This window comes from Hesperophylax consimilis, chromosome 1 (assembly GCF_061612785.1).
Source record: "Hesperophylax consimilis isolate HC1 chromosome 1, BYU_Hcon_1.0, whole genome shotgun sequence".
NCBI lineage: Eukaryota > Metazoa > Arthropoda > Insecta > Trichoptera > Limnephilidae > Hesperophylax > Hesperophylax consimilis.
Window position 1 is genome coordinate 31,556,656 of NC_142836.1, and position 11,104 is coordinate 31,567,759.

Genomic DNA, 11,104 nt, shown 5'->3' on the forward strand with positions numbered 1-11,104 from the left:
TCGATAATAAAAATACTGAAGTCAAGGAAAAAAAAAAAAGTTAATTACTCTTGAAAATATTTAATATAAAATAAGTGTAACAACAATGGCTGCCCAAAATTAAATCATATTAACAAATTGTTTCTTATCCTTCTCTGCCAGAGTTTCCAAAACATCGTCCAGGAGTGTGTTGGGAAACCGGTCTACCCATGACCTGATGAAGCCTTCGAGATTGGGCTCGTATGTTTGAAGGTTTACAAGACCACCTGAAACCAATAAAATATAATCAAATTTAACTTTTTTTTAAACTCTGGCGCGAGTACATAATTATACTTGTCCAATGGTTTTTAACACCTGACTTTAGTCAATTTATATCGATGTTTTATTATTTACCGAAATTGTTGTTCCTAGCTTTGAAACAAGTGGGGAGGAGATATTTAAAAAATTGCACTGCTAAGCTCTTACAAGAGCGTATTATTTATACATTAGTGAGTACATTCTCTATTACGATAAATAATATAGATAAACTGGTGACCTTCCAAGTTGGTGTTGGGCTGGACAAGAATCTTCCTGGGTTGCTTGTGAGCCAGCACAATGTCTCTCCAGCCGCCCCACGGCTCCCTCAGCTCGCTGTAGTGAGCAAACAGTTTTCTAGCTCCGTCGGTATCCGCCGTGGACTTCAGGACTTGCAACTTCATCAGAAAGTCTCCTGCAAACAAAATTATTCAATCAAAACAATACTTAAATTTCCATACATGCTCTCTAGTTGTGACTTTTTAATTTGACAATAGTTTTATTGTATAATTCCACTTTACAATGCTGGCGTTTCAACGCAAACTATCCCATCACGCAGTACGCATTGACACAATGTATGGTTTTTAGTGAAACTTGAATAACATGTGCGACATCAGCCTATGGGAAAAGCTATCATACGACAGCTGCGTAAAAGGTTTAAATAATACATGAGGAAAGGGCAAGCAATGCAGCATTAAAACGAATCACAAAATAAATCAAGAATAATAGTACACTTTCAACTGTCTGGTATCTATATTATATTAACGGAAAGGTATTTCTACCCGTTCGGTCGATTGTTGCTTAAGGACGGGAAGGGTATTTTTACCTTTTGCGCCGGCCTCATTTCAATGGCAGAAAAGACGGAATTATTCAATGTTTTTACATGAATATTATATACAAATCTTTTTGTAAAGGTCTCAACTATATGTACATAATTATCGAATCGTAATGCAAGTCTTTTTTTAAATTTATTTTCGTGCCTTTCGTTTACATCGGTATTTCAACAAAAGGATAGTATATTATTTGTTAGTGAATGAGGGTTTTTACGACCTTGAAACCCGATTCAAATTACTTTCTCTGTTCCGTACCCACTCAACTCGTATGTGCAAGCGAGCGAGAGATGTCTGGCGTATTTAAAGAAAGCAGGTGTGAGCAAATACCGATAGGCGGACCGTAATAAACACATTACAAGGTTAACCACTCGGAACATTAGAACGTCAAAAGACGTAAATATGATAATAGCGGTCAAGACATTAGTACGTCTTTTCACGTAAGCGCGCGAGATTTTACAAAAATCGATTTATTTCCATCACTAGTATACGGATTGCCATGATTTAAAAAACAGAGTATCGATAATGAATAACGCTACGCGTCTGCATTCAAAAATATCTATGGAATCTTGAGGTGCATTATCTGAGTCGATTGAATCTGTCAGCTTGTTCGTTCGTAATTTATTGCGTTTTTAAATAATTTATTAAAAATATTTTAGTTTGGACGGTTAATATTTTGAGGTGACCAATAGTTTTTAATTATATTTCTTCAATATATAAAGTGTTATTTCTTTATGATACTCAGAAAAAAGTACATTTTTCACAGCTTTGAAATAATGGTCAGCGATTTTTACATATTTTTGACGTTTTCAGAAAATGTATATTTAGAAACGCAAATATTTACGTATAACAAAACAATGCGATAGTGAATTTCATAATCTTTCCAAAACATTTTTTAGAATGAAGCTACGTTTCCCAAGACGTGAGTTATGATGCTTTTAGCAAAAGTCGTGAATAACACAAAAATTTCCGCGTTTTGACAGTTCTCAAAGGAACACATAGCATACAAATGCCTTTGTCTGAGAGGTTAATTGAGTTGCATTTCAAATAATATTCCATTTTAGTTAAGTACTTTTATAGCTTGGGTATGCTGAGTTACTATGTAGAAATTTTTATAAAAACATTTTAATTATTTTCGAAGATACAGCTATTGAAAACAAATTAAAGAAATTCTCACGGGACCTTTATTTTCGCCCGGACTCAGCATAGTGCCAGCGCAAAAAATACCTGGCCGAAATGTGTTAATATATCTTTAACTATCAGGAGTAGGATTATTACTTACCAACGACTTTCTTTCCGACTGTTTCGATTTTAGATCGATCCAGGGTCATAAGAAGGTTTTTTCCAGGTTCAGTTTCTGTGATGGTCAGCATGCCCTCACCATCCAACTCCAGGAGACGCATCAGCACAAATCTCGCTTGAGCATGGGCCTGAATTTAAAAAAAACGTGCCCAATAAATTAAACTTTGCAAATTTATTTAAAACTAGATATACCCCGCCACGCTTTGCAGAGAGAGAAACAATAGCGCATGTTGCTTTTACATCCAACAGATGGGGCTGCAAACACGCTTTTTCAAAAAAAAGCATGTTTGTCCAACAGATGGCACTGTTTTAAAAAAAGCATGTTTTTACCTGTCACAACATCTATATAATTTAGGTATATAAAAAAGACATGTATTTGAATGCAACGTTGTGTCAAAATTTCAAAGCAATCGGAGATTTAAAATTTTGAACAATCGAAAATTAACATTTTTATTTATATAGATTAACTCATTTTAATCAATTATATTACAATAACTGAACAAATTATTATTATAAGAATTGTTATTAACCGCTTAAGGACTTAAGTATACTCGGGCAGCTATTATGTGCGGAAATTCCCACACCCGAGATAACTCGGGCAAACTTTACCTACAGAAAAGACCATTCCCGAATACACGTGAAAATAAATACGAGAGCGAGACATGTGGATAAGAAAAAAGTGTTTTTTTTTCCATTTTTTAATGATTACGAAAGGGTTTCAACTACAAATAAATTTTAATGATTACTGAAGGCATTCAACTACAAATAACTTTTAATGATTACTAAAGGGGTTTAAAAACAAAACAATTTTTATGATTACTAAAGGCATTCAACTACAAATAACTTTTAATGATTACTAAAGGGGTTCAACTACAAATAACTTTTAATGATTAATAAAGGGGTGCAACTACAAATAAAAATGTCTGAGTACACCAATTATTGACAAAGGTAAAATTACAGTTGTAAACATTAATGCCGCCTTTTACTTGGGCGAAGTCCATGCAAACACGATTTTAATTGTAAGATAAATTAATAATTGTAGGTAAATACCTGTAACCAGGCTTTAGTGGCGGGCTGGTACATTTCTGTGGCCTTAGCAACTCCATTCCACAGCAAACTTAGCCAATTTGTGTAAATGATATCCTCGGCCACCTCGCCTTCATACCCAAACACTCTAAAACAAATAAATAATTTGGTTAAATGAATAATTATTTTACCATTAACTTATTTTATTTAGTTCATTAATCTTGCCGATGCCCTTTTGGCCTTTGTGCCCTACCGACCCGATGCTCACTGTAATACTTGTGTTTTACCCCTCACTCCCAATACAGTCTTCGAGGGCCTATAGGAGAGCTGGCTATGGGGCACGGAAGCCGAATCTTGCTTCTGACGGCTGGTCCGACCACTCCGCTCATTCTCAGCGGGACTGCCAGAAGTCTTGTTCACAGTAACAGCTGTCTCGGTCAAGTCACATAATCTCATCTAAATATTTCTTGCCATTCCGTAACGCTTTCTTAATATATTTTAATTTCAGCAACATCAATTGACGGAGATGAGACGTAACACATATCAATAACTCACATGTAAGCACTTGCATACTGCTTACTAACACTTGTACGCGGGGACATTGGAGTCTAGAATCATTTTAATAATTTGACCGATACATAGGTGGCTGAGTTGACATCGCGTTTGGATCCCATCCAGGGATAGTGTATTCAATTTCTCAGCTGGCTAAGTTCTACATCACAACACAAGCAACATTTTCCGCTTACTGTGGTGGAAATAGGAGATTTTCAAATATTGTCAGGTTATTCGTAACCCGGAAATGTTTGTCTTTCTTTAAAAAACAAAACGTAGCTTCATAAATAAAAAAAATTAAGAGTCTTGATGTGTGCGGTGAAGAAGGAAACCTTGTTTTCTTATAACGCCGTTGGGAATGTGTAGGTAAAACTCTCATAAGGTTTTCAAGGGATCATAAAAAATCGTTATTAGTGGGTTCTAAATTAGGTCATTAGTTTTAACCATTTCAATGTGGTTAGATATAAATAATGGTCAGACTTTGCAGCCAGTTCAGTGCTAACATAGCCGTTGTTCATTTTTATAGCTAAACTATACAATATCTGTGTGAGAGATATCAAAGTATTTTTGTTTTCATTCGTACAACATTCTTCTGGAAAAATCTAGTAAGGTCGGTATTGGTAATTCAACACAGGGCCGGCAGTAGCAGCGGCCTGAGCAGTCCGCTCTGCCAAGGAGATATGATAATTACCAATCTTCAAATTTTAAATAGTATGTAAAAAAAAAAATTAAGAAAGTTCAACATGAAAAATAATCTTAATAACTATCTGCAGTGAATCTATTTCATAAAATGCCTCGACGCTAGTTCGAACAAGAATGATGACGTCACATTCTCAAGATTCACGGGAAGCCATACGCGAGCCCAGCCGGCTCCAATGGAACCGGTATGGGGAGTGGGGAATAATACGCTTTTAAACACTTAGGGCAGGTCTACTAATATTCATATGTCTATGGTGTTGGGTATAATTTTTTTTTAAGTTTTGTTTTACCAAAATATGTTCTTTACCCTTATGTTTTATTATTTGTTCTAAAAAATATTATTTTGTTATTCTTATCATAAATCAAGTATGACTACCATAATAAGCGCATGAGCCTGGTATGGTAATATTGTAATTTTTTTGAAATTTAATAAATAAAAATACTAACTTGAGAACATTCCTATCTAAAGACAGAAACAGGCCCACAGCTTCGGCGCGGCACTCTTCAAAGGTCGACCCAATATTGGTAAACTGGGAGTCGTACGTTTCTCCGTCGTTGTACCACGAGGTGATGGGACCTCCTGTAAGAGGATTCTTAACAGTTTCAATGTCGAAATTGAAAGTGCCATCACGGAGCTTTTGGAACAGTTTGCCACTTCCGTGACCCAAGAGTTCGTGCAGACCAACTTGGACCTTGAAAATAATTCAATTCTTTAAAAAAAACTGCATAATATTTTGTTTATGAGTATATACATATGGATTTATGAATTAAATTATCACCTACAAATTGTAAGTATGTGCGTAAATACAACCATGTGAGAGTATGCCATCTTAAATTGTTTATCTAAGGTATTTTGTTAAGCTCAAAAAGATAAGGTACTTCCACTTTGAGGTAAAGTATGTACACGGATTTGGTTGTATGTACATATATGTAAATTACCTCGAATGATGGAACTCTGTATTTGTTCAGGAGGGCAGAGTCAGACTCGGTAATGAAGGGTGTTGTAGTATCTTTGTAATGAGCAGGAATAACATTTCCAAGGGAAACATTCTTGAAACCTTCACTCTGTCGGATTTCATCATCTATAAAATAAGTTGACATATTTGTAAAGGGCCGACACATTGTGGCTTGCCGTTATCAGATTTGATAATTAGACAAACATTTTGTTTTAACCACCACATATTTTGTATTGTGTATATGGCTTCAGATTTTATGATTAAACCACAAAACTTATTTACTGGCAATGAGACCATTCCAAGGCAAAAGTTAAACTAATCAAGAATATAGAAAAAGAAAAGAAAACAAGTAACCATTAAATGTTATATGTGAATTAGCACAGAGAGTGCTTTACCGGGAACGTATAAAAAAAAGTAGATTAATTATTTAGGAATTGCCTGATTTAAAATATTAACATACAGTTGGGGATGTTGATTCCTGCGGGCACTCCGCTGCCAGCGAACGTGAGAACATCGAGACTGGTGAAGTCTGGCTGAAGAAACTTATCCTTCTCTAGGTCCTTGCCCCACGGGAGGAGCGTCAAGAAGCTCTCCGCATTGTCTACCAAAGCCTTGAACTTCTCAGACATTTTCTTGTTCACCATTGCGACAAATCCCTCAAACTCGCCCCTTTGACCACTAGGGTCACGGTAGGTTTCAATAAAGCCTTGATAACTGAAAATAACTTATTATTTACTTCTGAACGTCTTTATTAACATTTACATTATAAAAAGACAGTGTTCTATTCAATTTTTATTTTATTCAACTTACGTTTCAATAACCGGTCCCTTGTCCTTGATCCAGAATCGGCTTCCATTTTTGTGGCCATTTAAATCTCCCTTGTGAAAGCTTTCAATGTAATGCTTCAACATTTGCTTCTCATTATCATTGGCAGCATATTTCATGGCTTCTTCTAGATACTGGTTGACTTGTTGAAGAATAGGCGAGTAATCTCCGCGAATCACCTCGTAATATGCGCCTTTGTACAACTCTTTTTCCAAAGTTATTTTAGTATCTGACTCTTGTTCCACACTCGCCCATACAATGGAGTACAATGGTGTACCTACAATATTTATGGGAATTATCATCATCATCAATTATCATCCTTGTTATTATTATTTATTTATCTATTTTCACATATACGGCACAACATGTGCCATTCACATTATGTATTATACTTTTATATTTCTTCACCTTAAAACTAAATAATGAATACGCACCGTCTTCTGTTGAAGATTTGAATGTTCTACAGATGTAAGCTTCCAGTTTCTTGTAACTTAGCCAATCACCCACTGCCTCAGCATCTTGCATAGTGCAATTACCCGAGAAGTAGGTTGAAATGCCCTAAACATATTATGATTATTTATTAGAATATTGACACGGATCAAGGATAATGACTTAAATGTGTTACTTTTTATTCGTTCACCTTATCTCCAAGACCAAGACTTTTAAGCCGGTCCGATAGAGAGTACAGCCTCTCCTCCACATCACTCCACAGCTTCTCCAAATGGGCTGGTTGATCCTTGTACGCCTTCGACGCTCGCACAATGGCTGAGAACTTTTCTTTTGACATGTTGGGAATGAATTTGGTATCTCCCATACATTTATAATTGCCAGAGTTGGCCAAAAAGCCACAAGCATATACTAAGAAAGCCTAAAAGAAAAAAAAACAAATAATATTACGACTAATAACTATTAAAGGAATACCACTGATATATTCGGAGTAACCTCTCCTTTCTCGTTTGTCAACTAACTAATCAAGAATATTTACGGTCCAATCTTCATCACTTATCTCCGCAGCTTTGGCGGCTGCTTTCAAGGCATCTAGGGACTCGGAAGTGAGGATCCTGTGCAGAAGGGAGAATATTAGCGGAGACTCGGGACTTGTCTGCACTAGAACTATCAGGCCTCCGGTCCAACATGCCTACAAATCAAATTAAATTGCTTACAAAATATGCAGTGAAGTTAACTGAGCACTGCCACGTAAACAAAATATGGAAGGATATAATATATATAAAATGGTTACAATTATCTAAATTACCTTGCTCAAATAATGTGCGTAAAGTTTCTCATTTTCAGTCAAGCTGGTGAATGCGGTGGTACAGTCCAATTCAACAACTGGCTGATTATTGGGAAGCACAAACTCAGAATTAGCACTCATGATATCTGAAAAAATAGTGGGCTTTATAACTGGCTTAAGTCCTGCTGACGGAGTGTTTGTCAGCTCCCTTCTAGCGGAACAAGTTCTGATTAAGCTGGATGAAGAAAATCTCAATTTTGAGAAAAGTCTCAACATCTTTCGAGACAAACTTGATTATAAATCCTTAAATCATAAGAAGAACAATAATTAGTTAATATTCCATTACCTAGGTACTGATATAAAGGAAAGTTAATATTCCATTACCTAGTTACTGATCTAACGGAAAGTTAATATTCCATTACCTAGGTACTGATCTAACGGAAAGTTAATATTCCATTACCTAGGTACTGATCTAACGGAAAGTTAATATTCTATTACCTAGGTACCTACTGATCTATCAGAAAGATTAAAGTTAGTAGCAGATAAGTTGTAAGTAACATTGATGATTTAATAAAAAATATGTAATAATAATGTATAAATATTTGTTAACAATTTATAGATACCAAGAGCTTAACAGCTGTCGATAGTTTTTTTTTAAAAAAAACAATGCACTTTCATCTTAGTTCTCGAGAAATTAAAGAAGTTAGACGGAAATAGAGATAAACTACACGTAAGTACATAATACTTTCATTATAACAGTATAGGTCAACACCTATTAAATGATAACACATACTAGAAGAACCAATATGTTACCATATAAATTTACTGGAGATACAATTACAAAATGAAATTCAATGCCGACAACAATATTTCAAAGCAATAATTTTAACCTATGGAATACGAAACTGATTGGATAAATTCGAGCTCACCGGCAATAAAACGCGTGACAAATTAACGAAGATGCCACAAAGCGCCACAAAGCAAAGCAACGGACTGGACAACTGGCAACAACTGGAAACTGAAACCTGGAACTGGCCCAACCGGGACAACTTGCGTTTTATCAAAACAGATAAAAAAAAATTGCACAAAAAAGTAGTCAACAGTTATTTCGTTATTTGACGTTTTTCAACCAAAAAACAAGCATCTGTTATGTGTCAAATTACACCGATGTCCGCCATTCTAGTTTTTATCGCTAGCCATTCGCTAGCCATAAACAAAATAAACCACTCACCACTAGCGGCTACCGGGTGTTCCATCTGTGCGTGAATGTATTTTATAGACTAAAAATAAAATAAAAATCTCACATTTCCCTAATTCTTAATTTGATTTTATAAAATGATATATTTAGGTAAACATCAACCATTGCAACAAACACTTCTTTTGTAAACAATGATATCGTATTTTTTGGAACTCTGTGCATATAAGCCAGACTATGGCCAGACTTGAAAAAGAATCCCCCGTTGCCAGGTATCTTAGCGTAATTTGTGACTTAGTTTATGCCAGTTTTGTGTCCTGTTGAAGTGAAACTTCTTTAGGCGCGTAATGAATTTTCGGGGACGGAGTAAAACCGAGTCAGGATCGACACGAAAATGCGGGTACCCCCACCACCGCTCACCGTTCACTGTCCCTCTCTCACCATATGCGCTTGTTGAGGTGGGGGAGCCGCTCACGAACGTTCTCTCCCGACACGGGACAACAATCGATGCAGTTTTTGCACGATTCATTAAGGATTTAAGTGCTCATGTATATATCTCGCACTTTAGTTACCATAACCCAATTATCACGACATTAGGAAATGATATTCATGAAATTGACAATGAAAATGGCACATGATTGGTAAATTGTCATTGTAATTTCTTTGTAATTTTTAATTGTAATATTGTTATTTATGTAATATTGTATACTTGTGAATAAATTGAAAATTTTTGGAACTATACATTAATCGAACGTCATTCATCTATAAGAAAATATTAGAAAAAGCAAATCCATGCTTCGTCGTTGAATTATTTAACCTCTAATTTTCAAACTAACCTAAGAGAGAAAATAGAGATGATGAAATGAAAATAGAGAGAGAGGAATACTAGAAGTTTCACTTCTGTCTTGCGTAGGCTTGACACACCCACTTTTTTTTTAAGATTTTTATTGAGTTTTAGGCAAAAGTACATCAAATTGTCCTCCCGAAATTCGCCAATGGTCGCGATATCCTTCGGTATCTTCTATAGCCATCTCTCTCAATATGGTGTTAAAAGCACCCAATTGGTTTATAATCGATTTTCTTGCCCACATACGACGTTTTTTGAGCTTTTTCATATTCTTAATTTTTGTCGTTCAACTAAAATCGCTCTGTCGGAATGGGGCATACAGTACAAGTCGGTTGTAGGTTCGCGCCAAAATACGAATACATTTATTGTGATGGAATATTGAGTGTAATTTCTAACAGAATTAAATAATAATAAATAAAAAAAACTACGTGAATGTGAATATCGATCCCTTCCGATGATAAACTACCTTCAAATAAACAATTAATGTAAACTTCAAAGGAGGTCATGTTAAATTGTCATTGATTGACATTGATAAACTTAACTTTTATTTTAGAATGGAAAATTAATTATTTTGTTACCGATACGATTGCTATTGTTTATTATCATATCGTTTTTAATAAGCTTATCGGTACAAAATAATGCTACCTTATCATTTGAATAAGTTTTTTTCCCCATTTATGCAAATTTTTGTTATCAAATTAATTTCCATTTTGGCAGTGCGCGACAGATGATTTTTGAAAGCAACATGTTTTCCCGCCGCCATCCGGGCCTGGTGCTAGGTGTTTTATAGGTTTGATTTTCGCCGGGATGATCGCGGGCCGGTGCCGGTTATTGCGAGTGTACTAGACATGGGCAGATTTATTCACAGTAGTGAATCGATTCAGCCTGATTCCCCTGGCCTTGCGAATTGATTAATTTTATTCGTCCCTTTTGTTTGCAAAAAAGTAAGTGTATGTCAGGGTTTTTATTTTGACTATGCGAATACCGCAACAGTCCCAACTGCTCCTTACCATAGGGAGCCAGTTGACAGACTCAGCACCATAAATCAACTTCTAGTCAACACTATTCATACAACAGTAGTACATTTTTGTAAAAAAAATTGTGATACCTCACCTCATTTCAGTATTTGAGTACCTCGTAGAAACTCATTCTGATATCGCTTCTTACCCATAACTCGTTGGCAGTGATTGGCGGGTTGGTTCTCAGCGCATTGGGCCGGCGTGCGTTAGATTATTTTTATTTCGTAAAAATAATTAGGCCATTTTTTCATGTTTTTATCAGAGTGGTGTTGTGAGTGGTTTATTTATGGTGGTGTTGTAGCCGCAGGGTAATTTAGTTAGTCAATTGGCCGCCAGATCAGATATC

General features: G+C 35.7%; 1 protein-coding gene across 3 annotated transcripts; it reads right to left on the minus strand.

Annotated features, from left to right (window-relative positions):
- Positions 1-44: 44 nt before the first annotated feature.
- Positions 45-8,874, minus strand: DppIII (dipeptidyl peptidase 3). 3 transcript variants are annotated; one of them, XM_089632506.1, is made up of 13 exons: positions 8,588-8,874; positions 7,719-7,843; positions 7,449-7,601; positions 7,104-7,331; positions 6,898-7,021; positions 6,449-6,740; positions 6,099-6,352; positions 5,622-5,764; positions 5,130-5,374; positions 3,456-3,579; positions 2,386-2,533; positions 515-688; positions 45-245 (listed from the first exon to the last, which is right to left on the minus strand). In XM_089632506.1, exons 2-13 carry the CDS (start codon positions 7,836-7,838, stop codon positions 100-102), a joined length of 2,151 nt encoding a protein of 716 aa, XP_089488632.1. In that variant the 5' UTR covers positions 7,839-7,843; positions 8,588-8,874; the 3' UTR covers positions 45-99. The 3 variants fall into 3 exon arrangements, with proteins under 3 accessions (XP_089488632.1, XP_089488622.1, XP_089488641.1); XM_089632496.1 differs by having other exon boundaries at positions 8,627-8,873; XM_089632515.1 differs by lacking the exon at positions 8,588-8,874 and adding an exon at positions 8,321-8,461.
- Between the last annotated feature and the right edge of the window lie 2,230 nt (positions 8,875-11,104).

Excerpts from the sequence above, each read along its gene's own strand:
- DppIII (XM_089632506.1), bottom strand. The coding sequence starts at position 7,838 with ATGAGTGCTAATTCTGAGTTTGTGCTTCCCAATAATCAGCCAGTTGTT. Across the intron at positions 7,022-7,103 it reads GTCTTGGTCTTGGAGATAAG|GGCATTTCAACCTACTTCTC; the intron begins GTGAACGAATAA and ends TAATATGTTTAG. Across the intron at positions 3,580-5,129 it reads TTAGATAGGAATGTTCTCAA|AGTGTTTGGGTATGAAGGCG; the intron begins GTTAGTATTTTT and ends TATTTGTTTTAG.